Genomic DNA, 26,768 nt, shown 5'->3' with positions numbered 1-26,768 from the left:
ATTTTTAGTGGTTTCCTCTGAATTTTCTTCTTCTTTTTTTTTTTTGGTGTTATTAAAGTTGTCTGTGAGGGCTTGATTCTTTTTCCGCTAAGACAGAATCTAAAAATTCATTATTTCAGATGATCATGTTAGATCTGATTTACTCAGAGAGGGATAACATTTTGTAGAACTTTCCAGTAAAGCTTTAGCCGTTGGTTTTAGTTTAAGCTAAGTCTCTCTATTTGAATTTAGTGTTGTAGAGGCCAATGGTATTTTCTTTTGCCACATAGCAGTAAAGCTATTTTTAGAAACCCAGGTGGCGCCAGTGCAGGACACTTAAGAGACAGGGGTTTGATCCCTGGGTTAGGAAGATCCCCTGGAGGAGGGCACAGGTACCCACTCCAGTATTCTTGCCTGGAAAATCCATGGACAGAGGAGCCTGGAGGGCTACAGTCCATAAGGTTGCAAAGAGTCGGACACAAGCGACTTAGCATGCAATCTTTTCTAGAAGTTTTTGAATTTGCCTCTTTAACAAATGCATCTTGGTATTTGTTTAATAAGAAAACACAGGAGTATGAAAAGCTACTATTAATTCAGTCACATTTCAGAATAAATATGTGTGACGCACTGCCATATAGGCACACATCAAGAAACAGTGCACATATGTGAGGCGTTTTTTCAGCCTGCAGTCAGTTCTGCATGCACAGAGGTTCATGAATCCCTTGTATTAATCTGTGGCACCTCTGTCTGTTGTTATTGTTTAGTCACTAAGTCGTTCTGACTCTTTTGTGACCCCATGGACTGTAGCCCACCTGGCTTCTCTGTCCATGGAATTTCCCAGGCAAGAATACTGGAGTGGGTTGTCATTTCCTTCTCCAGGGGATCTTCCTGATCCAGGGATTGAACCCCTGTCTCCTGCATTGGCAGGCAGGTTCATTACCACTGAGCTACCAGGGAAGCCCATGGCACCTCTACTTACCCCAAATAATGGCCATCCAATTAGGAAACTCTGTAATTAAAATTTTTAGATGAGTGTTATAAATATCTCAGTTATTCTCCTAATAAAAATGTTCCCTAATCTTTGAATGCAACCTCCTTCAGTCCTAAACTGTTAGATCTCAGAGCTATAAGTACAGCTTTCCTTCCCCATTTAGCCTGTACATGGTAGGCACTGAATGGGTATTACTTGAGTCAGTGAATAGATGAATACTTGAATGATGACCATGAGTGCATGATGTCCTACGACTGTCTTGGCAAAAGTACGGAAGTAAACTCCCAGATGGGAGGGAACTGAGTAATCTTACCAGGAACTTAATATCCATGCATCAGAAGGAACCAAGGAGTAGTTCATGAAGTTGGACATCTTTCCAGACCTCTAGCCACAGTTTGTTTTCTGTCAGGAAATAGATTAATATGTTTTTCTCCTTGTTGAGTTTTTTCAATCATAGTGATTCTTTTCTTGGCGAGTGGTGGTTTGAAGAGATGTAAGTTTTGATCTTTTTGTGTTTCTCATCTTCTGCAAATAAATGATAAAATTAACAGAAATGAGCAGTCAAAAGGGGAAAGCCCAAGTGTGCCTCTAAAAAAACCCCCTCGTATCTGCCTCGTTTTATTAACCTTTCTGCCTCCTTTTATAAAGTCCTGTCCTGAAACACCTGATATGCTCATTTGATCTTTTATCCATGTGTCTAAGATCTGTCACTGGGGTATTATGGGTAAATCTAAATGTTGGATTTATTCTTTTCTATGTTATATAATGGAGAAGGCAATGGCAACCCACTCCAGCACTCTTGCCTGGAAAATCCCATGGACAGAGGAGCCTGGTGGGCTGCAGTCCATGGGGTCGAGAAGAGTCGGACACGACTGAACGACTTCACTTCCCCTTTTCCCTTTCATGCATTGGAGAAGGAAATGGCAACCCTCTCCAGTGTTCTTGCCTGGAGAATCCCAGGGGCAGCGGAACCTGGTGGGGTGCCGTCTATGGGGTCGCACAGAGTCGGACATGACTGAAGCGACTTAGCAGCAGCAGCAGCATGTTATATATAAAAAAAAAAACCTGTGCGCATCTTCCTGTTTGTTATCCATCCTTAGTTATGATTCTGTCTCCCTGTGTAAGTATTTGGATTCACTCTTTGAAAGGCTTTCCTAACTGTATAGCTTCCTTTGCTATAGCAGGGAGGGCAGAGGATTTTGAGTGAAGTGTTTTCTGTTGGTAAGTAAACAGACTGGGTAAGGGTATTTCTTAGTTATTTTAATTCTTCTAGTACAGCTCTTTAATCTCTGTCCTCTACTTAAAGGGAAAACTGGTTGTGATTATGCTTTGTTTATTTATATTTATAAAAATAGTGTGTGACTTTTGTTGGAAATGCAGTAGAATACAAGGTAGAAAATAAAGGTCATTTGTGGTCCTTCTACTCAGTGAAAAATACTATTAACATTTTACTATTTCATTTCAGCCTTTTTCCCATGCATTTTTATCACATTAGATGCAGATAAAATAGCTTTCTTACTTACCCCACTAAATACTATTTTAAGCTTCCCCCTTAATATAATAAGTCATTAAGAACTCCCCATAAATATATTTTAATGGTTTTGTTAGAATTTTCTTGTTTGAATGTACTGTATTTTATTTAACTGTTCTCCCAAAGTTAAGCTTTTTGTGTATTTCCAGTTTTTGTCAATTAAAAATGGTATACTAACATTTTTTTCTACTTTATTCCTATATCTGTATTTTCAGTTATTTCCCCAGGATTCATCAAATCTTAGAAGTAGAATTAGTAGATGAATATTAGTATTTCTGGCTATTTGGTAAACACTTGATAAACTATGCTTTCCTGAAAGATTATGTAGTTCATAATCTCATCAGGAGATCGTCCAATTAATTGTTTCATTTCAGCAGCATTCAAGATTTTGTTGACTCTTTCAGTTTGAGGGCAAAAATATATCTCATTCTTTATACTCAAATTTCTTTCTCTTTCTTTTTTTAATATGTTATCTTTTAAATTGGATTATAATTGCTTTACAGTGTTGTGTTAGTTCCAGCTATGCAGCAACATAAATCAATTATATGTGTGCCTTTGTGCCTTCCCTCTTGAGCCCCCCTCCCTCCCCACCCCCCCGTCCTGCCCCTTTAGGCCATCACGGGACACCCAGCTGAGCTCCTGTGCCGTATAGGGGCCCCCAGCTAGCCATCTGGTTTACACGTGGTCGTGTGTGTGTATATATATATATGTCTGTCCTCACATTTCTTTGGTTCTTACTGAGGGTGAACTGTTTTCATTGGCTTGTTACCCTTTCTCTTTGAATTAACCATTTGCATTTGCTGTTCATTTATCTGTTAGGATCTTAGTGTAGTGTTTTGTTTCTATTTGAATTTCCGTGAACTTTTTATTGTATTAATTTTTTGTCATGTTTATGTTCTCCTGAGGATAGTAATATATGCCTTTCCATATTTAAATTTCTTGATGTTTTCCTTTGTAATTTTTCCCATTGCTGAAATTTAAGAAGTACTTTTCAGTCTAAAGACAAGAGAGAGATTTACCAAGGATATCTTTTCTTCTTCTCTTTGTGGAGTGATTCTTTTATAATTAATTCTAACCTATAGAGTTCAGAGTTTAATTTGAAATAAATGTTAGGTTTGGGTAGATTTCCTCCTGCAAAGCTAACTAATCATCTTATTATTTTTTTGTTCTTTCCATTTTGTCATGCCACACTTAGCGTTTATTATGTTTTTGTCACAGTAGGCCATCAGGGTAAGAGAGTATTTTGAAATTTCCTTCTCCGTCTTTCCCTCTCTTGACCTAATCTTTTGAGGATTTGCTCATTTGGAATTTTTATGTACTACTCTGCTCCTCTTTTGGCTCTGTTTTTCCCTTCTGTTTTTAATTTGCATTTCTGCACTTTTCAGAATTTTCAAAAAATTAGTCCACATGTGAGTTCTTAAAGGCAGCTGCACTGTTACATTCATCATTGTATTCCCTGTAGCCCTTATTGAATTTTTAAAGCAATAACATTAAAGTAAGCTCTTCTAGAAAACTTGGGAGATAAGAAAAAGCATAAAGAAGAAAATAAATTAGTCTTACCACTCAAAGATATCCTGATACTGTTAAACATACTCTGTAAAATTTGCTAGGAACCATATTCGTGTGTACTTAGTCCCTCAGTGGTGCCTGACTCTTTGTGGCCCCGTGGACTACAGCCGGCCAGGCTACTCTGTCCACGGAATTCTCCAGGCAGGACTAGAGTGGGTCGCCATGCCCTCCTCCAGGGGATCCTCCCAGCCCAAGGATCCAACCCAGGTCTCCCACATTGTGGCCCACTTCTGAGCCACCAGGGAAGCCCAAGAATACTGGAGTGGGTAACCTGTCCCTACTCCAGGGGATCTTCCTGACCCAGGAATCAAACTGGGGTCTCCCGCATTGCAGGCAAATTCTTTACCAGCTGAGCTACCAGAGAAGCCCAGGAACTTTATAGTATTTGTAGTATTTTGCGTGTGTGTGTGTGTGTGTGTGTGTGTGTATGTGTATGTGTGTATGTTTGAAACGTTCATATATATGTGTATAATTTTATTTTTTACTAAATGGGAGCATCCTATACATACTGTTTTGTTGTGTACTTTTTACTTGTAATAATTCCATGTTTTTTAAACATTCCTTTATGACTTTAAATATATTTTTTGACTTCCCTTCCCATTATTTGGCTATATACTAAATAAAATATTTTATGTGAAGGAAAATGCTCTTCTTTCAAAGAGATTGAATTTCAGAGTGATAATACGGATAATACGGCCAGTACACCTGTTATCTCTGTTGCAACGCAAATATATATATGTGTGAGCCACTGCAGAATTGCTTTGTGTAGGTTGAATAAATAAAATTGAAGAAGAGAAATAGGTGGTACGTTAGATATTTTCTAGGGAGCCTAAATGGTTTTGGCCACTTGACATCTTATTAAATGGGCAGTATTACAGATCCAGGGTCTGAGCTATAGCTATAGTTAACTCAGAAGGAAGAAGGAATTCAGAATTTTGGGAGCAAGAGACGTTAGTTAGATGCCAGATCAAATTTGTGAAGTTGATGTTTGTAAAGTTGGTGCAGTTAGAAGTCAAAGGGGGTAGACATGTATCTAAATTGGTTATAGCCAAAAGAGTAGTTTAAGGCATGTCAACCTAAGACCAGAGGGCACAAGAGAGGTGGAAGGGAAAACTGTGAGAAACATGAATCTGGTTAATAGCGATGATGTTCTATTAGATGAGGCTTAGGAGAGATGAGGCACCAGAGGTGGGTAGTGATGACAGTCAAATTTAGCCCTTTAAATTTGCTCCTTTATGTGAAAGCAACTCTGTCACCCGTAGCTTTAAATAACTGCAGAACTAAGCAGCATGACTTTTATTTTGGGGAGTCCTCAGATGTGTGTGGTTTGCATCCCCAAATTCCCATGCTTGAGTAAAGGTTAAAATATTGAGGGTGCCTTTGTTGGACTGTAGCATGGGAGACTAGAGGAAAGGAATGCAAAATTCCAGAGAATTTTGAGAAGTAGTGAAGCTACCAGGACTTCTGGGAGTTGTCTTTGGGAAAGTGAAGTGAAATTTGCTCAGTCGTGCCCGACTCTTTGCGACCCCATGGACTTCTCCAGGCCAGAATACTGGAATGGGTAGCCTTTCCCTTCTCCAGGGGATCTTCCCAACCCAGGGACCGAACCGGGGTCTCCTGCATTGCAGGTGGATTCTTTACCAACTGAGCTGTCAGGGAAGCAAAGACCTCCTCATTCCTGCTCCTTTCCACAGGGACTCAGAAGAGAGCCCCAGATCTTCCCTAACAAACCAGTATGGTTGGAGCAGAAGGTCCAGTGGAGCAGTAATGAGAAGGAATGCTAGGCAGAGTGCTTCAACTGGGGGAGAAAGGCCTTCAGTCATAGGGAGACTTAGGAGTTGGGCTTCATCTTGGAAGTATTAAGTTTGCATTGAGAAAGGAGGTATACCCACTTGTATCTTTACAACTCTTTTTTTTACATGTGCTATAAAGAAAGGTTGTTTCCTTTTTGAAATCGTGTGTATTCCAGTCAAATAGTTTGAAAAACAGATTATTATAATGCAAATTTTACTTTTAGTTGATTTCCATTTATAAAATTGACAGTGTTTTTACTAAACTTCACTCAGAGTTGAAAACTTTCAGAAGAAGAAATAATTAGCCTATTAGCTCTCTGCTTTCTGATAGTCAGTCTCAAAAGTTCATGCCCTTTTTCTTTTGGCTTAGATATTTACCTTGTTTTGTGAAACTTGAACAAGATATTATACCCACCATGTGGGCCCCTGTTGAACATACTGATTGATGTATGTTATCTTGAAAAACCCTTGTGTTCAGTGCTTTATCCTCTATGTAAGAATTAGTATATGATTTAAAATGTGAAATATCTTGTGAAGAGTATGCTCCATGAGAAAAGCAATCTTTTCTGTTTTTCTACCAGTAAATTCCCAGCACCAGGCACAGAACTCGACTCAACAGAGGTACAGAGAAAATAGTTGTTGACTGGGAATAAAAATGTATGGGTGATTTCTAAGATATTTTGGAGTTTTGGTATTCTATCATTTCCATATCATGGTACTCCTCTGTCTCTCCTTGAAGTTATCCTGTATTAAATTAAAGTTTCCAGGTGGTACTAGTAGTAAAGAACCTGTCTGCCAAAGCAGGAGACATAAGAGACATGGGGTTCAGTCCTTGGGTTGGGAAGATCACCTAGAGGAGGGCATGGCAACCCACTCCAACATACTTGCCTGGAGAAACCCCTTGGACAGAGGAGCCTGGCGGGCTACAGTTTATGGCGTCACAAAGAGTTGGACCTGACTGAGGCGACTTGGCACACAGCACAATAAATATGTGGGAAAACCTGGTGACATTGGTTAAGATGACTGTAAATACTATGTTGGAATTCATAGATTACTACTGAATATTCCCTTGACATTTGTGATGTTTATGAATTGTCCAATATGCATGCACACAGTTTCCTTACTAGCTTATTTATTATGCATTTACAAAAAACAGGCAAAATGTTGACTTTTTCTTTTTTCATGAGTGGAGCTGGGTGTAAACCAGCTGGGAGGAGCAGTGCTAGTTGAGGTTTCTGTGGTTAGCAGATGGCAAGAGTTGTTTGCTAGTTCAGTGGCTCCTTCCTGCCCACTGGCTTTGTGGCTCATGCTCATCCCATTTCTTCCTTAGGTGACCAGCCTTAAGGGGTTTCTTGAAAGGGTTCAATTTGTGAGTACTCAGAGACTACCATAATCATTAGAATATAGAGTTTTAAAAACTCACCATGTGCTTTATACTGTTTTCTGTTTTCTTTGGTTTTACTAGGTAAAAAAGCTCCCATTTTGTTTAATAAAGAAATGATCGAGTCCATGAAGGAAGGTTCAGTTGTTGTGGATTTAGCTGCTGAGGCTGGCGGAAACTTTGAAACCACCAAGCCAGGAGAACTTTATGTTCATAAGGTATAGCTCAGAGCTTCCTCTTGCTACGATCCTGATCCTTCATCTTTAGTGATTTGTGAGAGGGTGTTTGTTGCTTTAAATATTTAGAGAAACTGAGGCCAGACATTCTCTAAAATTAAAAATAGTCACATTTAAAGCTCTTTTTGAAATATGTATATGTATGTATATAAAGATGTATAATTTCAAAACTTAGCCTTGGCTGAGAATTGTCCTGGGAAGAATGTGAGCATTTAGTAATAGACCTTTCTGACTGTATTTTTACTCATTTAGGGAATTACTCACATAGGCTACACAGACCTTCCCAGCCGAATGGCCACTCAGGCCAGCACCCTGTATTCCAACAACATCACCAAGCTTCTGAAGGCCATCAGCCCCGACAAAGATAATTTTTACTTTGAAGTGAAAGATGATTTTGACTTTGGTACAATGGGTCACGTCATTAGAGGAACTGTAGTGATGAAGGTGAGTAAAGAGATCTATTGCTTCCTGTGTTTTCATTCTACATTTGTTCTAGGATTTTTGTTTATGGAAGAATCCTATCTTGGAATTGAGATATATTCTAATAAATATGTGTTGCGTTTATGTCAATAAAATTTATTTAAAAATTCAGAAAACCTTAAAGAAAAATATTGCAAATATGCATGTGACTCACTTAAATATGTATTGCTCTTGAAAAATGGAAAAAAAAAACAAACAAAAACCCCAGAATTGAATAAAGTAAAAATTAAACATTCCCCCACCTATCTGCTTTTAAGTTCTATTTTCTTCCTTATATGTTCTATGCACATACTAATTGTACGTCTATGTGTGTATTCATGACACAGCCATTATATATTTATGTGCATGTATGTGGTGCTGCCTGGAGAAGGAAATGGCAACCTACTCCAGTGTCCTTGCCTGGAAAATCCTGTGGACAGGATCCTGGTAGGCTACAGTCCATGGGGTCGCAAAGAGTCGGACACGACTGAGCAACTTCACTTTCACTTTCATGTGGTGCTAGTGGTAAAGAACCTGCCTGCCAATACAGGAGACATAAGAGAAGCGGGTTCAGTCCCTGGGTTGGGAAAATCCTCTGGAGGAGGGCGTGGCAACTCACTCCAGTATTCTTGCCTGGAGAACCCCATGGACAGAGGAGCCTGATGGGCTCAAGTCTATAGGGTCACAGAGAGTTGGACGCGACTGATGGAAGTGACTTAACATGCACACACATGTTATATATTTATATAAAGTGATGTTATAAACTATATGAATTTCTATATTTATTTAAAATTGTTTTTCAAAGAAGAGTTTTTCTGTAACACTGAATTGACTGCATGCTGGATGGTTTAAAGAGTGCTGTTTTTCTAATTTCTGTTAGGATGGCCAAGTGATTTTCCCTGCTCCCACACCGAAAAATATTCCTCAAGGAGCCCCAGTAAAACAGAAGACAGTGGCAGAGCTGGAGGCTGAAAAAGCAGCTACTATCACGCCCTTCAGGAAGACGATGACATCGGCTTCTGTCTATACAGCAGGTAAGGGTTCCTTTTATGAAGATTTAGACTTTGAATTGTGACTGTATTATGTGAGTAATGTATTAACTGTCAAAGTTAGTAAATGAAATATAGCTGCCATTCATTGGGTTCTCAGGACTTGGCCTTGTTAGAAGCAGTTTTCACATGTGACATGTCATCTGTCCCACCTCTGTGCACTTGGAGACTGCACTGTCCACTCTCAGAGATGCAGGCACTAGGGTACATGCTGGAATGAACAAGTGAGAAATAATACATAGGCGGTTAATACCTTTCATTTATAAAAAATATTTAAAATATAATTGTTAATGTTTTTATATATATACACCAAATATAATGAGTAGTGATGTATGTCAGATTGTGTTGTTATAAAGTTCAACTAAATGTGCTTATTGATTTATTTTTTGTGGTTTATAAAACATCACTTGTGATTATCTACATCTCTGGGTAAGATGGGGGGGACCAAATATTTGCTTTGAAGAATAAACAAGTTATTCACCTAGTAGAAAAAATTCAGTTTTTAAGTTTTTATCTCTTTACAGTTTAACATAGATTCTTCATTTTCTAATTAATCTTCATGAAGACACTAAAGAATTATCATAAAATAGTGATATTCATTCTGGCTATGAATTGTTAGAGTTTGAAATATGGAGATTTGATTTTAAGTTGGTTTGTCTCATAGAATGAATTAAAAATGTTTAGATTTGTGAGAGCCAAAATACAAACAAAGCACACTATAAAGAATTAAGGACCGGTACGAAGCACACAGAATTCTTGTAGCCTCAGCATTCTCCAAATTCCCATGTGAGGCCAGATGTTTTAGGCTAAATATGTAACTCTCCTTGAATAAAGAGCAAGTCTCAGCAAAATGACTGAAAAAGCCTTTAGTTGTGAACATTGTGAATAGATGGAGCAGTGTCCCTATTTGCACTTACTTATTAAAAAGAAGAAACCATATTGTTGTGTTGTACAAGGAGAGTATGGTCAGTAGATTGTAAATTTCCATTTTTCTTTCAGACTCATAAGGAAATGTAGTGAGATATAACAATGATTTATTTTTCTAGGTTTCTCTTATGTTTATTGAGTCAAAGTTTATTGTGTTTTAATAGATACGACAGTGGCATATTCCAGTGAATAAAGGGATGGCCGTCTATTTAATTTTTTGTACCCTAAAAGTTTCTCCCTTATAATAAAGCGAAGTGTTTTTCTTGAACACTTCTACCATATGTTAGAATCTATTTAACTAGCTTTCTTCAAAGAATGTGATTTGCTTTTTTTCCTTTTTTTCCCTGTTTTTCTTTTCTTTTTCCTTTATTATAGAGACTGAATGTAGCATATTTGACATTAATGAATGTCAAATGAAAAGACTTTAGTTTATTAAATAGTTAATAAGAAAACCTTCAACTGAGGAGTTTCTATCTTAGATGGCCAACACAGTTGATTGCAGGTGATGATAATTTAGTGCTTCATAGCTAATGTGGGCATTTAGTGAGTGCTAGGCATCATGCTAAACACTTCACATGCCTTAGCTCATTTATTCCCTATCAGAACTCAGTGAGTTGGGCATATTATTATTTTCTTTTTCTACATGAAGACAGAAAGGATTAATAATGTTACAGAGAATACTGAAGCATAGAGAGGTTAAGTAAGTTGCCTAAGATCATACAGCTAGCGAGCAGTAGAGCCAGAATTTGAACCAGGCAGCCTGGCTTAAGAAAACATGTCCGTAAATATAACCCTGCACAGATTCTCTGATGTTTAACTGAAGCTCAAAACAATATTCTGTCTAACTCTCCCTCCAGATGGTTAACAGGCTATTCATGGGAGCCCTGGAAGTCTTATATGTGGGTAGGGAAATAAAACTGCATAAACTTTCCTAGTGGTCCAGTGGTTAAGACTCCACACTTCTACTGAAGGGATCCCTGGTTGGGGAGCTAAGATCATGGGAAACTATGCCATGTGGGGTGTTCAATAAACAAAATAAAAAAATTTAAAACTACACTCTTACTGAATAATTTAAAGTAACTTGTCAGTTGCTAATGTTCCATCTATGCCACTTGTAAAGAAATAGACCATGTCAAGGGGAAAAAGTACCTTATTCAAGGAAGTTAAATTCCAGCATCCTGGTCACCCATTATCATTTGGTTTTCACTGACCGCTAGGTAACCCTTTCTTCTGTTGCAGAACAGCCATCCACATGTTTGCTGTTAGGAAAGGTGATAATTAAAGATGTATGTTGAGAGCTGAGTGTTTGTATTCTGCACATTCTTAATTTAATTTGTATTTTTTTCCCTTTTTCTTTGTAAAATCCTGTTTGCTGACTTGGTGTTGAGGCTGGAGCTGACTGCCCTGGCCAGCAGTCCAGTCCAGATTCAGGAGCAATTGCAAAACTTCTGTCCCGGGTGGGTGGAAGCCATATGTTTTGGGGAGGTGCTGGAGTGAATGAAACCCTTCCTACTCTTTTAAAATCCCTCTTCCTCAGCCAAATCTGAGAGTGACATGAAATGGGCCTCCCCAAAGTCTGTCTTATAAAGGTTGTGCCTTGCCCAAGTAGAAAATGCTTTGGTAGATCCTCTATAGGCCTATAATTCTGGAATAAAAACACTTGTATAAACACATGTGGCATCGTCAATGAAATTTAAAGCAGAGAAGAGGACAAGTTATGCAGAGGAAAACGTGCAAATTATTATTAAGGTGACTCATAAATTTTACTAGATGTTTACAATTTATTTTAGGGGGTGGTGGTCAGGAAGTTGAGTTTTGCCCACAATACCTTTAACTCACTTTCACCTCCCTTCCCAATCATGAAATGTCTCAAAAAAAAAAGCAAAAAACAAAAAAACCCAAAAACAACTCATTATTTACAAGGGTGTGGAATTTTGAAGCCTTGACTTTGCCACATGTTTGTTTGTATGTGGGTGTGTGTGTGCTTTTAATCCTCCTGAGATAATTGGATGTGAGCTCACACTCTTTCCTCTTTCTCCAGGTCTCACTGGGATACTAGGTTTGGGCATCGCGGCTCCTAATTTAGCCTTTTCCCAGATGGTGACCACTTTCGGCTTGGCCGGCATCGTGGGCTACCACACTGTCTGGGGAGTGACTCCCGCTCTCCACTCACCGCTGATGTCTGTGACTAATGCAATCTCAGGTTTGTTCCCCTCTTGTTTCCTCACATCTTAGGTTTTCAAGGGCTTATTCAACTCACAGAGTGCTTTCCATGAGGTTTATAAAGTCTGTGTTTCCAAATCGTAGGGCTTGGCATCGTGGTGGTGGTTGTGGTGACTTGGGCTCCCAGAGGTAGAGGGGTGGGGTTGGAAGGAAGAGGCCAGGGAGGTGTGTCAAGCCTTTGGGCTGCCCCCATTTCAAGCAGGGCAGAGCCACTGTTTCTTCTTTCAGTTATGATTTCCTTTAAAGAAATGATTCCTCCAAAGAAATTTGGAAGCAGTGTTTCACAGGAGCATGACAGTTCATGCAGTAGTGTATACGGCTCTTCCTAACACTGTTGTTCTCTGTGGTCCCTAGCGATGGCTTAGATCTGAGGAATGAGACCCACATTGGACAGATATAGGAGCCGCCCTGGCTCAGAAACCTCATGGCCCTGGTGGGCATCTTGCCACAGGCATAGCTTTCAGGATCTCCACCAGTGAGGTGAAAGTCGCTCAGATGTGTCCGACTCTTTGGAACTCCATGGACTGTAGCCCCGCCAGGCTCCTCTGTCCATGGAATTCTCCAGGCAAGAATACTGGAGTGGGTTGCCATTCCCTTCTCCGGGGGCGGATCTTCCCAACCTAGGGATCAAACCCAGGTCTCCCACATTGCAGGCGGATTCTTTATGTCCGAGCCACCAGGAAATCCCCACTGGGAACAAGTCCAATTCCAAGAAGTACTCTGCTCGGGAAAGCCCAAAGCTGTGGCTCTCACCATCATATATTTTTAGTTCATGTATAGCATTTTCCAGTTCGGATGCTTCGTATCCAGCAGAGGTCCCTTTCCACCACAAGCGATGTTATCTAATAACATTATTGCTTTATATCTTTATCAGGGGAACAGAGCTAGAAAGTTCAAGGTTAAAATTCTTACGCAGAAAGAGAAAATGTTTTGCAACTCTTTGCCCACAAAAGTACTTCAGTGAGAATGTGTATGAGAACTTTCTCCTTTATGGTGTTGTGCTTGTGAGCTTTTCACCGATGACATTTGCTTTGGCAGCGTGATTGTTTCTATTCACCACATCCTTGTTTCTTCCCAGGGTTGACCGCAGTCGGTGGGTTGGTGCTGATGGGAGGACACTTGTATCCTTCCACAACTTCTCAGGGCCTTGCTGCTCTTGCTACATTCATATCCTCAGTCAACATTGCAGGTACGAGGACAGGGAAAGAACCCAGAGTGCTGTTTTTGGTGGAGACATGAGAAGCAAATATAAAATGATATATATTTGTTAAAATATTTATATTAAATATAGAAAATAATTAAGTATAAAATAAGCATTCTGATTTTAGGAATTTTATCATGCCTTTTAAAAAAATGTTTCACTCAGATTATAAATGCTCTGTGTGAGGGGGAATTGGTTATTTTTGCCTATTGGTAATTTTTAGAAACTATTTGATAAAAGAGCACCCCTATCCCTGGGTGCCCCAAAACGAACAAATAAAATGATGTCTTGCTTAAGGTTAACTGGAAGGTTATTGCATGCATAGTTTTGAATTAAGCTGACTTAGATCTATCACCATAGCATCTTTAAATAAGTATAATTTTAGATAAAACTTTAGCCTTTTGCGTTATCCTGTCCCATGTTCCTGAAAACTGAAAGCCTAGCACATGACTTGTGTATGAAACTCATTTGATGCTGTTTTGTAGCTAAAAATTCTTTAATGTGTCCAGCAGACCTAGTACCTGCTGATATGGTATTTTTTAAAATTACTTATTTTAGGGTTTAACAAATAGAATAACCTATAAGAAAAAAAAAATACTGGCCTTTTGATCTTTTACTTTCCTGAGCTGTTTGAAGAGCTAATTTATTTTTAGTCATGCAGAAATAGTTGGTTCTGTGCTCTGATAGCAGATTTTCTTCCTGAATGTCTCTGGGGTTCCCCCTTCAATGTAACTGGCTCAAATGATAGAATAACTTCTATTTTTGAGGTTTTAAAATATTAACTTAAAATGGTAGGTATTCCTAGATGATAAAGTTATGCTTATCATAGAAAAATTATAGCGCTTTAAAAATTATGTTGCTTAAGATACCTCTTTTTGTTTTATATTTACTTTGATAAGGTGGCTTTCTGGTGACTCAGAGAATGCTGGACATGTTCAAGCGTCCCACTGACCCTCCGGAGTATAATTACCTGTATCTGCTCCCTGCTGGTACCTTTGTTGGAGGATATTTAGCCTCCCTCTACAGTGGTTATAACATTGAACAGGTGAGAATCTCTTTTGAAAGCTTTCTTGTTTTGGTACTGTGTCTTTGTCCGAGTGAGATTACCATTACCATTACCATTACCAAAAATCGCATTTCTCTAATCAAATATAACAGTAACTCTTGAAGCATCTTGATCAAATAGAACATTCTCATCCTCTAAGAATCAGGACCCTGGATTCTAGAGACAGCTTTGCTCGCTAACTCTGCAAATATGGCTTTACCTGTTTGTCCCTACATTTTTCCACTTGTAAAAAGATTCAAGAAGGTTATAAGTGTCCTTTTTATGTACCTAGCTAGATTGTTGTGGGGAGACAATGAAATAATCAGTTAAGAATTTGAAAATGTTTTATTAAAATACTATCAAGTCCTTTTCCTATTTATTTTCTTCATCTATGGATCCGGCAGATGTTACACCAGCGCATTTAAAAAAGAAAATTTAAAAATGAATGCTGCATAGGAAAACAGAAATAATCAAGTTGAACTCTGAAAGTTCTGTGTCTAAATATAATTTATAATAGAGATTCAGCTTTGTTCTGAGCTCAGTCATACCTTTCTTTTCAATGACTATTGTAGAATGCAGCCTCTCTGACAGCTGAAAAATCATGTCCCTCTTAGTTTCTGCTGTTTCTAACATGTATTTGTTGAATGAACATCAGTCTTTGAGAAGAGTTAAAGCAGTGAGTCAGGGAGATTTATGTCAGCATCCCAGATTTGCTATTTACTTATCATTTGCCCTTAGAAAAATTATGTAGCCTCTTTAGGCATGGATTTTCTCTTTTATAAAATGAGGATGATGCTTCTTTCCTCCTGTGAATCTCAAGAGACTGGGTTATAACTTATACAATGTATATAGCATGGTCTCTGGCACTTACAACCTCACGGGGCTGGCTCCCCTGTAACATTGGGTCAGGTCTAGATCTCGTAATAACTCCATTTAAATTTAGGTACTTTTATCAGAAGAGATCAGTGTACGTAAATGGTTTAATTGCAAGTACAATTTAAAGTATTTAGTATGTTAATATCCCCAATGGATAGGAATATATATTGAAATATTAAAAGAAGAGATCATATTGGCTCTTTTAACTTTAAAGTTGTCCCTAGAAATGTCTTTAGAGAATCACGTTTCCTCAAAGGAAGTTCTCTTTAAGCTGATGGACTGAATGTTTTTGATAACCTCTCTGTTTCTTCCTTTTCCTTTGAAAAGATTATGTACCTGGGCTCTGGCCTTTGCTGTGTTGGTGCCCTGGCTGGGCTTTCCACCCAGGGGACTGCACGTCTTGGCAATGCCTTGGGCATGATTGGGGTGGCCGGAGGCCTGGCAGCCACCCTCGGAGGCCTGAAACCGTGTCCAGAATTGTTAGCTCAGATGTCTGGAGCGATGGCTTTGGGCGGTACCATTGGTAAGCACTTGTGGGTTCTGCCTTGATATAAACCCATGCCCTTTGAAAACCTGATGGCAGTTAGGCTCAGAGATTTAGGAATACATTGTTAGGAGTAAGAACTTTTAGTTGCAGTTCAGTTTCTGAATATATATGTATCTGTTTGAAGCCCATATTGATAAAGGAATTAAGTTGCCTGAATGGAAGTTGCTTCAGTAAATATTTTGGCAAAAGTCACACAGTTGGTACTATAATTGTCATTCAGAAATAAACATTTTAAAACATTGAGTAGTATGAACTGTGTCACAAAAGTGGGCTAAGAAGTGCCTTTACTCAGTTCTTGTTTTCCTTTACTGACTGTTCGTTTAGCTGATAATAGAACAGGAGATTAGAATACTTGTATGTGTGTACTGCCTGTAGGTTCATGTTTTATTCTGCTGGGTTTAAATAACAGCAGACGATCCGGCTTCATACCTGTTAAAAACGTGGAAAACGTGTGCCAGCAGGAAAACCACTGGTTTAGTTTTATTCAGTGACGTGTTGGGGTTGATTGTTAAATTTTCAGGAATCTTTTGAGCTGGTTGTTAACCCAGCCATTATAAAAAATCAAATTATATAAACTTAAAACTAAATAAATTAGAAACAAAGGTAATAATCCTGAACACACTAATGAATTAACTAGCTTTTATTATCCCCACTTTTGAGATTATCCATGTGTCTTATGTCTGTGTGGTAGAAATATTATGTAATATGGGCTTCTGTGCATCTCTTCCTGAATCCATATTTAATGCCATCACATTGTAGCTTCAGATCAGCCATGGCAGTTGTATTTACACCATATAAGTCAACAAATGCTACAAATCTGGGATTCATTTACTGTTTTGTTGATTGTCCAGACCTAAGAGAGTGATGGAGAAAATGTTAATGCAGTTTAAACTTAAATGTGTGTTTTGTCTGTAGCCATTATATTATGAATTGCACAAAAAAATAGAATATTCTTCTAGTATTTGGAAACTATTTTCAGATTCAGCAGAATTCCCACTCACATAGTTGACAATGAGTGAAGTTCTTATATGCATCTCATTGTTTCACTGTCATTTTATTTGTTAAAGTAAACAAAAATCTCAACCAGCATTCATGTGGAAACTATACTCATTCATCAGCTGCAAACACTAGGTTGGCTGCAGATACCAGAGTTTGGCAAAAATCAACAAAAGCATTCTGTGAAAGCCAATTGGCTAGATGAAGCTTACAATAAAGAATATTGTGGGAGGTGGGAGGGGGGATCAGGATGGGGAACACATGTAAATCCATGGCTGATTCATGTCAATTTATGGCAAAAACCACTACAGTATTGTAAAGTAATTAGCCTCCAACTAATAAAAATAAATGAAAAAAAAAAGGAATATTGTATATATTTTTATTTTTTGAAACTTGTGTACTACATACATTTTTATGAGTAAAAACTTCTGTATTTACACACACACATTTTTTTAAAAAAACTTAAAGTTCATTTATTTAAGTATAAAATCGACAATATTCTAAGATTGGTAAGAGTAATAAAAATATATGTATAATGATGTATATAATTGTATATATCATTTCAGTGGATAAGAAAGTAATGACTTAGACCTACAGCTATTAAAAAGGTAATAAAAAGATAATAAACTATATTAAAGGTAATAAAATAGGTGTTATTCATAATTTTATAACTATATATCCCCAAGAGTGATACAGGCTGAGATTTAAAAATTTATAGTAAAAATTTACATCTATTGAAATTGAAACAAAAAAGCATCCTTTCAGAAAAGTTAAGTTCATACAGTTTTACTAGTGAATTTTTCTAAATAGTTAAGGGAAAAATGAAACACCACTTTTACATGAATCTTTTTTGAGAATAGGAAAAAGGAGCATTCTCTAATCTATTCACTTTTTAAAACTTATTTTGTATTGTGGTATAGCCGATTAACAATGTTGTGATAGTTTTTGGTGAACAGTGAAGGGACTCGGTCATACATACACATGTTTCCATTTCCCCCCAAACTCCCCTCCCATCCAGGCACTCACACCTGTTTTTATCCTGGGAGGCTGGTGGTTAAATGCTTAGCAGCACAGCTTTAGCTTTACGTCTCCTGTTTTATTTCTCTGGGAAAGCTGTGCATACTTTCTTACAGTCCCTGGAAAGGCACTTGAAGGAAAATGCTTGTGCTGTAGGTTCATGGCAGGAAAACCTTTAGATGTGGTCTTTGCAAATACTACGAGACCCAGTCCTCTGTACCGTCTGCCTGTAGCCAGGTAACTCCAGAGTCTCCTGGTTTGGTTGTTTTCTGTTCAGATATTTGCATTTCATTACCTTTGGACTTGGCTTCCTTCTGCCCACCTGAAAGCCAAGGCCACCTTCATTCCAGCTGTTCCTTGCGTGCTCAGGGGCAAGTGATGCCTAATAGGGAAGGGAGCCTGGGCTGTTCATACAGTGGGGAGAATTTAAGGAGTTTAGTTGGAACTTTAAGTAATCTGAAGAAGTGTTAGTCTAGGAGAATGTTCAGAGGTTGTAAGGAGAAGTTGATGCTATGTGTTTGGGTTCTTTAGAGTTGGCATTGGTGAGGTGGTTGAAAGAACCTGCTATATGAAAGGGTATTTAATATTTAAGCCAATGTTCTTGCCTGGATAGTCCTGTAAGAGAGATTTTTGCGAGGAAGTAGATAAATAGTTATTAATGACAATGATGGATAACCTTAGTGTTGTCTTTTTTTAAACTGAGGAATAATTGACATATAATATCATACTAGTTTCAGATCTACAACATAATAATTTGATATATACATATATATATCTTGCAAAATGATTGCTGCAATAAGTCTAACATTTGTCACCATACATAAAATTTTTTTTCTTGTGATGAGGACTTTTAAGATCTACTCTCTTAGCACCTCAATCTGCAATACAGCTTTATTATTAACTATAGCACCATGCTGTACATTCCACCCCCAGGACTTACTCATTTTATAACGGGTCGTTTGTACCTTTTGATCCCATTCACCCATTCTGCTCACCCTTTACCTCCTGCCTCTGGCAGTCACCAATTTGTTGTCTGTATCTGTGAGCTTGTTTGTTAGTTCAGATTCCACACATAAGTGAGATCATATGGTATTTGTCTTTCTTTGTCTGGCTTATTTCACTTAGCATAATGCCCTAAAGGTCCATTCATGTTGTTCCAGTGACAAGATTTCCTTCTTTCCTGTAGCCAAGTAATATTTAATTGTGGGCTTTATTGGATTATTTCTCAAAGGTCTGTCCTGCTTTAACTTTTCTTTGACTTCCATTTCCTGACAGGATTGACAATTGCAAAGCGCATCCAGATCTCTGATTTACCTCAGTTGGTTGCTGCTTTCCACAGTTTAGTGGGACTGGCAGCCGTGCTCACTTGCATAGCTGAGTACGTTGTAGAATATCCGCATTTCGCTACGGATGCAGCAGCCAACCTCACCAAGATTGTGGCCTACCTCGGTACTTACATCGGCGGGGTCACCTTCAGTGGGTCTCTCGTTGCCTACGGAAAATTGCAGGGTAAGCGATCCAGTGTAACATGGAGGTGAATATCTATTGTTTAGGGTGTTCAGGGGTCCATTTCAATTTCAGAAAATGGCTTAGTAGCAGAACCTATTAGGCGAAGAGTATTTGTATGACTCTGGGAAACACTATGAAAGTTTTTTTTCTCAATAAAGTTGGCTTCTCTTTATTGGTCTTTACAAATCTCACAAAACTTTGAAGCCAAGGCTTCTGCAGACAGCTCGTGGAGGATACTAGTGCACAGAAATTTGCCTACAGGGACTAGTTGACACTTGATGATACATATGAACAAAATGACGGCTTCATAATCCTTGTTTAGAGATGGCTGTATAGCATTCACAGAAATGAACTTTATACATTTCCCAGAATAGAGAGAGGCTTATTGAATAAATTTGTGTGATTAGTATACAGTACTTACTTTGAAAATAAATACACATTTTAGGGGTCTAGTGTGGCAGCTTTGGCTACCATTAACGCCAACCATGAAGATAGAAGTGGAGGGAAAAAAAAACACCTCTTTCTGCTTTCAGTGTTTTCATGAAAACATGAGTCTCTGGAAAAACAAGTTTGTGATTTAAAAACCTGATCTTGCCTCTCAGTAATCAAGTCATTAGAATTAAGTGGGGAACATCATGAAACTTAAAAATCACAGAAGAGCTTAATGCCTATGATATACTCTGTCTTTAAAAGCAGCTAGCAAACAAGGACCCTTCTCCCTTGGGCTCAGTTGATAGAATCAGAAAAACAAATGGTCTAGGACTGTTTTGAAGTTTTAAGTAAATAAGACCACACTTAACTTCTGTATTGGTCATCTGGGGAAGAAAAATCACTTCTCATGATTCCACGACAAAGAGTAAAGAACTTGTGTGATCAAAGGACAGTTAAGCTGAGCCATACTTTCCCCACTTCCATTAATGTTTATATGTAAGAACTCTAGTGTATGCTTTCATGTTTCAGTAGCTGGTGATATAAAGTGCTATTTTAAGTAGCATGTTTTTATCCTAATATTACATTTTGTAGCTTATGATTAAATGACTTAGAGTGTTTGAGGGGATTTCTTGGGACACGTCTTGCATTCTAATGGCCCCATCCTCCGCCCTAGGAATCCTGAAGTCCGCCCCTCTGCTGCTCCCTGGGAGGCACCTCCTCAACGCGGGCCTGCTGGCCGCTAGCGTGGGTGGGATCATCCCCTTCATGATGGACCCCAGCTTCACCACCGGCATCACCTGTCTGGGCTCTGTCTCAGCCCTCTCTGCTGTCATGGTAAGAGGTCAGAGATGGAAAGCACGTTCTTAGTGAGGAACTAAGTATTTTATTAGGTTACAGTCTAACCTTATTTCTGTCTCATTAAGACCCCTGATGGATGTTTTAATATGCTGTTATGTGTTCATCTTCGTAGAGTTTGAACAATATAGAAAAGTGTAAGAATAAAATTCTCCTTCTCTTCACTTACCCCTGTCCAGACTGTCACATGTGACACCTTTATTGCTCTGGGGTCTTTTTACTGGATCAATGAATCAGTCAGTAGGAATTTAAAGAGCCAAGAGTTTCAGTTCTGTTCATTAGGTGCCTGCTCTGTGACAAGCCCTCTAAAATAAAACAAGTGTCAGAGAGATCCATTGGTTGCCCTCACATTTGCCGGAAGCTCTGATATCAAGCCAAATAGTCATATAAAATGAACTGCATTTATTAAACCCTGTGTGTTCAGTGGGGGAGTTCAGAGAAACCTCCTAGGATAGGTTGGTCTTCCTCTTCCTCTCTGGTTATTGCATTTAGTATGTGGGTACATACAGTATTCTGTGTGTCTGTATGTCACAATTTAGCATTCTGTTATAGCAGTGTATGGCTCTGCTGAATTAGCTCTGTGTCGTTCACGGATTGCTTCATGTTTGTCTAGTATACTCTTAGTGTATACTTCATTCACGAAGTTTATGTTAAAAATTTTAAAAATCATCTGTGGTGCTTAGCACAAAGTTAGACATGTAGTAATTGCTTCAGCTTAGTTCAGTCTCTCAGTCGTGTCCGACTCTTTGCGACCCCATGGACTGCAGCATGCCAAGCTTCCCTGTCCATCACCAACTCCCAGAGATTGCTCAAACTCATGTCCATCGAGTTGGTGATGCCATCCAGCCATCTCATCTTCTGTCATCCCTTATATGATTATTTGGCTTGATCTCGGAGCTTGCATCAAGTGTGAGAGCAACTAATGGGCGAGGTATCTTTGACGCTTGTTTTGTTTTAGAGGGTTTGTCACACGGCAGGCACCAATGCACAGAACTGAAACCCTTGTCTCTTTAAATTCCTATTGACTGAAACATTGATCCAGTGAGAAGACCCCAGAGCAATAAAGGTGTCACGTGACAGTTTGGACAGGAGTGAGTAATTGCTAAGTCACCCAAAACTGTACCCTCAGATTTTCAAGCCAGTTAAGACTGGGCTTGTATTTAAGTTTTAGCTGCTTCTCTTGGCACCGACAGGACCCTCCTTGCTCATCAGCTAGAGTCATAAAAACTGTAACATCAACTCAATGCTATTACTTTTTTCCAAGTGTAGACCCCTCTCCAGTTTCTGCCTGCTCATGGTTAGTGCCTCTTAGGTATTTGGGGATTTTATTTTTTGCAGGTGGAAAACGTGGTTCAGTGTTTTTACTTGTTATATCTGTAGGAGAGTCGGTCTGATAGGGGTCATTCCCAGGCATGGAATTTACGTGTAAATGTATTAGTTGGAAAACTGGAATGATTATGAACCACAGTGCCCAGTGTCAGAGGTTCCTTTCCAATGTGTAGATTTTGAATTCCACTCTGGTTTCTGTACTAGGGCGTGACTTTGACGGCTGCCATTGGGGGTGCCGACATGCCCGTGGTCATCACTGTGCTCAACAGCTACTCAGGCTGGGCCCTGTGTGCGGAGGGCTTCCTGCTCAACAACAACCTGCTGACCATCGTGGGTGCGCTTATCGGCTCCTCCGGCGCGATCCTGTCCTACATCATGTGTGTGGTAAGGAAGCAGCCAGTGAAGGAGGAGATACTGTTCTGAAAATCAGGACCTGTCTGTTATTTCTGTTATTTGCAGCAGAAATGACTGTGTCAGTTCTTTTTCTGTCTAGCAGAAATATTGGAGTGTTTCGTTTGAATGAATTTGCCAGACTGCTGGTAAAGTACCTGAGTGTAGATAATTTATAAAATTAAATATAAAGACAAAAATCTTCTAACTTCATCTGGTGATTAAAACACTTAAGATTTTATTTTCTGATTTTTTCTTTGTGTATTACAGATCTCTGTGTTACTTGTCTGGTCATATTGTATGCTGTGTGTTAGTTGCTCAGTTGTGTCTGACTCTTTGTGACTCCATGGACTGTAGCCTGCCAGGCTCCTCTGTCCATAGGATTTTTGTTTAATTTTTTTAATCTTCCAAGTGATAGTTTTGCTGCTTATATTAAAAATGCTGTTTAAATACTGTTTTTAGGGTTTCATGTTAATCTATCATATGGATATTCAAGATTTAATTTTTCCCCCATGCTTTACCTTTAGTGTTGTTTGATATTTCTTTCTCGTACGTAAGCACATTTTGGCACTTCTGATTTTTGTCTTAGGATGATTCCTAGAAGTGAAAAGCTCATTTTTTGGGCTTTGTCTTCTTTTTGTCATGTGGTTTCCAGAAAGCATGCTGCAATTTACACTCCCACTGGTCATCTGTGAGAGTGCCTATCTTGAAGTTTTGTGGTCAGCATGGTTTGAAAAAAAATTAACAAAACAAATACTTCCTAGCTTCTTTTTTGTTTCTAGTTCTCTTCTTAATGGCAAGAAGATAACCTGCAAATATAAAGTTTTGACTAAAGCACTATTTCAAATGATAGATATCATTCTCTAAATAATAGTTTTGAAAGACTGTGAAAAGACAAGCATGAAACTGGGTGAAGTCAGAATTGCCTTTATACTGATTGATCACTCAGGCAGAAAAATGACTCCACCTTTATTAGAATTTTAATAGCCCTTATTTTACAACTCAGAGTTTCTCTTTATGTTTTAATTTAAAATTGAATGCTAAAATTATCTTTTCATAATAAAAAATTAGTTTCCTTTGGACATACTGTAAGTACAAAAATTTGAAAGCCTGAGTTCAAAACCAGCTGAGAGGTTTCAAAATAAAATCCTTTAAGTTGTTCAAGGAGTTTGAAAAGGTGTTTCCTATTGGAAGAGTGTCAGGCTTTGGAGTATTTTTTTTAAAGCAAATGTTTATAAAGAAGAAAAATTTATTCAGTTGTATTATAGTTTTCTTGCTTCATTTGGTAAATTTGAATGACCAGCGGGGGGCAGCAGATTGTCACTAATACAGTTGTGTCCTCTTTGCGGCCCCAGACTCTAGCACGCCAGGCTCCTCTGTCTATGGATTTTTCCAGGCAAGAATACTGAAGTGGTTGCCATTTCCTACTACAGGGGATCTTCCTGCCCCAGGGATTGAACCCGCGTTTCTTGCATCTCCTGCATTGGCAGGCAGATTCTTTACCTCTAGCACCACCTTGGGAAGTCCCACTTAAACTTATGGTTGATGTCAAATACTAATTTTAAAATTAGATGGGAGGATTTGAATTTTTACAAGGCCAGTGGGGAGAGGAAGGGGGGACTTGTATATAGTTCTTGAGAAGTCAGCACGGCTGCCTTCTAATCTTTATTCTTTTTCTCTTAAATGGTTTTCCTTGTTGCTGTTGTTCAGTCACCCAGTCGTGTCCAACTCTTTGTGACTCCATGGACAGCAGCACACCAGGCCTCTCTTTCCCTCACCATCTCCTGAAGTTTGCCCAAGTTCATGTCCATTGCATCGGTGATGCCATCCAGCCATCTCATCCTTTGACGCCCCTTTCTCCTTCTAGCCTCAGTCTTTCCCAGCATCAGGAACTTTTCCAGTGAGTCGGCTGTTTGCATCAGATGACCAAAATACTGGAGCTTCAGCTTCCGCATCAGTCCTTCCAATGACTATTCAGGGTTAATTTCCCTTGAGATTGACTGGTTTAATCTCCTTGCTGTCCAAGGGACTTTGAGGAGTCTCCTCCTGCACCACAGTGAGGTTCTTCAATTTATCAGCAGTATTCCGCACATTTCTGTGTCTTTTATTTCCTCTCTGTCCCTTGCACTGGGTTTCTTCTGTTGTTATAGTAACTATAACAAGTTTTGAAATAGCACCTCTATAGCTTTAGCTAGAATAAGGTATAAAAGGCACTTGTTGAAAGTACCCTTTTCCGCATGTGTTTCTGCAGTGACAGCATCTCTTTGTTTTTCAGTCGCGTCAGGTGGCTGAAGTATTGGAGCTTCAGCTTCAGTCCTTCCAATGTACTTTTGCAGTTATGTCATCTTTCTCTAAATTTTTATCTGTTCTTTCATATTTATTGACCTGTTTTTGCTGTTCTTTTTTACTTTCACTGCCTCAGGCATGTCATTTACTGTTAGCATACCTCAGATAGTTTTTAATACCTGTATTGTATATAAGGTTAATAAGGGCTCATAGCAGTCTGTGACCATAGAAATCACACTGGGTCAGATTGCTACTCTATAATAGCAAATTGTAGTAATTTGGAATCAAGAACAGTTGAAGCTTTAATTTTTTAAAAAATATTATTTGATTACAAAAATAAATGATATTTAATGAAACATCTTTCATTAAGAAAATAGAAAAGGATAAATAAGGATATAAAATAATCTATAATCCCATTACCACTTAACTGGTTAACATTAGTCTTAATTCTTATCTTTTTTCATATGTATATGTTTAAATACATTCTATGTTAACGTTTAATTTTCTTACCAATAAATTTTAGTGTCTACATATTATTATATCACAAAGTTATATCATAATTTATTTATCCAAGTCCATGATATTAGTTGTTTTTAATTTTTTTTTTTTTTGCTGCAGTATTCCTCCTTAGGCATCATGGATTATTTTCTTAGATCAAATTTCTGTGAGTACAATTACTTGACCAAAGGGAGTAAGATATTTTTGTTCGCTGTAGATATGGATAAGTTGATCTTCAAAGGACATTCCAGTCAAAGCTCCCACCAATGATGTGTGGGGTGTTTGTTTTACTGCTCACTGTCCATTCCTATGACTTCTTGAAAAACAAACAAGACAACAAAAACATGCCTGCCATGTTTTATATTTCAAAAGTACAAATTTCCTTTCCTTCTCAATTTTCCTGCTCTCTGACTTTTCACATTAATCTTCATTGGTTCTTCTCTTTATTATAAGAAATTGCTTGTTTCTTATAATAAGCAATTAGTTTATTATAAGAAATGGTTTATCCATGGCTTGTACTTATCAGCTTAGAGTGGTTCATAATAATAATAAAAGTGAAATAGCTACTTGTAATTGGATGTAGTATACTATGCTGGGTGCTTTACAAATATTGACTCCGAATTCTCAAACTAATTCTGGAGGTAAGAAATATTCTCATTTTACAAGGAAGATATTTTAAGACACCATTTATTATTTGCCTTTGTGTTTGTGGAGCCTGCCTTCGCACCTGGCACATTCAAGTGAATATAGTAATTTTAAAATGAGTGTTTTATTAGCTCATTTCCCAGTTTGGAATCCTCTTCGAGAAGTTATGGTAGCAGAAATACTACCTGTTATCAATATCTGTTAATATTACTAGTACGTTTGCCTTCATAATTTTATCATTTATTGAAGGAAATATCCAAATCCAAACCAGAGCAGAGTGATTTTATTATGTGAGAGGGGGTGGAATGGACCCTAAGTGTAACCATCATCCTGAAAATTGAATTTTTGTTCTGACAAAGAAGCCTTTTGGGTATCCTCTGAGTATTGCTTGGTTACACAATACCCATTATTATAAAAACTAGAAAATATCGAAAGTGTCTAAATAGCCAGCTCAAATGAATTATTTGCTTTATATCCAGAGGTCATAGAGACATTAACCTCTTTATGATTTTACAGTTCATTTACTTGAGATAGTGTCCAAATTAGGGCTTGGGATATAGAAGGCTTACAAAAATGCAACAGCATTCTCAGGCTGAATTCTCTGGTTTTTGTACTTTGCTGCTTGTTTCCAAGTGAAAATAAAGCAGAATGAAGTAAATGAAAGCCAAACCAAAAATAATTTTTTTTTGCCTTGTGATCAACTAATTAGTACCTATAAAGCGTTGAAACGAGGGGATGCTAGTCAATGGTATACATGTTGTTATTGCTTCGGTTTTATTTATTTTATGATCTTCCTTTGTTTTCGTATTTATTTCTTAGTTTGCTGGGAATTATGTGAATTAAGGATCTCTTTAATATAGCATACAATTTTCATTATTGGGCTTAGTAACTTAAAAGGAACAGTCCTGGACACTGTTGCAAATGCTTTGTCTTGGAGCTTGGGAACTCTGCAGGCTGTGGATCAGTGGTCACAGGGTAGTCTCATCAGTCACTTAAGCAAGCAA

General features: G+C 38.2%; 1 protein-coding gene across 3 annotated transcripts in view; it reads left to right on the top strand.

The window, feature by feature from the left end:
* Window positions 1-26,768, top strand: part of NNT (nicotinamide nucleotide transhydrogenase) — an 88,590-nt gene that overhangs the window by 36,313 nt on the left and 25,509 nt on the right. For all 3 annotated transcript variants that reach the window (XM_043887204.1, XM_043887203.1, XM_043887202.1), the window contains exons 8-17: window positions 7,329-7,462; window positions 7,733-7,924; window positions 8,820-8,973; window positions 11,957-12,118; window positions 13,217-13,327; window positions 14,239-14,384; window positions 15,588-15,783; window positions 19,096-19,329; window positions 20,435-20,595; window positions 22,150-22,329. In XM_043887204.1, the coding sequence (XP_043743139.1) occupies window positions 7,329-7,462; window positions 7,733-7,924; window positions 8,820-8,973; window positions 11,957-12,118; window positions 13,217-13,327; window positions 14,239-14,384; window positions 15,588-15,783; window positions 19,096-19,329; window positions 20,435-20,595; window positions 22,150-22,329 (1,670 nt within the window). The remainder of the gene's footprint in view (window positions 1-7,328; window positions 7,463-7,732; window positions 7,925-8,819; window positions 8,974-11,956; window positions 12,119-13,216; window positions 13,328-14,238; window positions 14,385-15,587; window positions 15,784-19,095; window positions 19,330-20,434; window positions 20,596-22,149; window positions 22,330-26,768) is intronic.

The sequence above is a fragment of the Cervus elaphus genome, chromosome 25 (genome assembly GCF_910594005.1).
Source record: "Cervus elaphus chromosome 25, mCerEla1.1, whole genome shotgun sequence".
NCBI classification, from domain to species: domain Eukaryota; kingdom Metazoa; phylum Chordata; class Mammalia; order Artiodactyla; family Cervidae; genus Cervus; species Cervus elaphus.
Note: the sequence above shows the minus strand (reverse complement) of the source record. Positions and strands in the feature narration are given on the sequence as shown.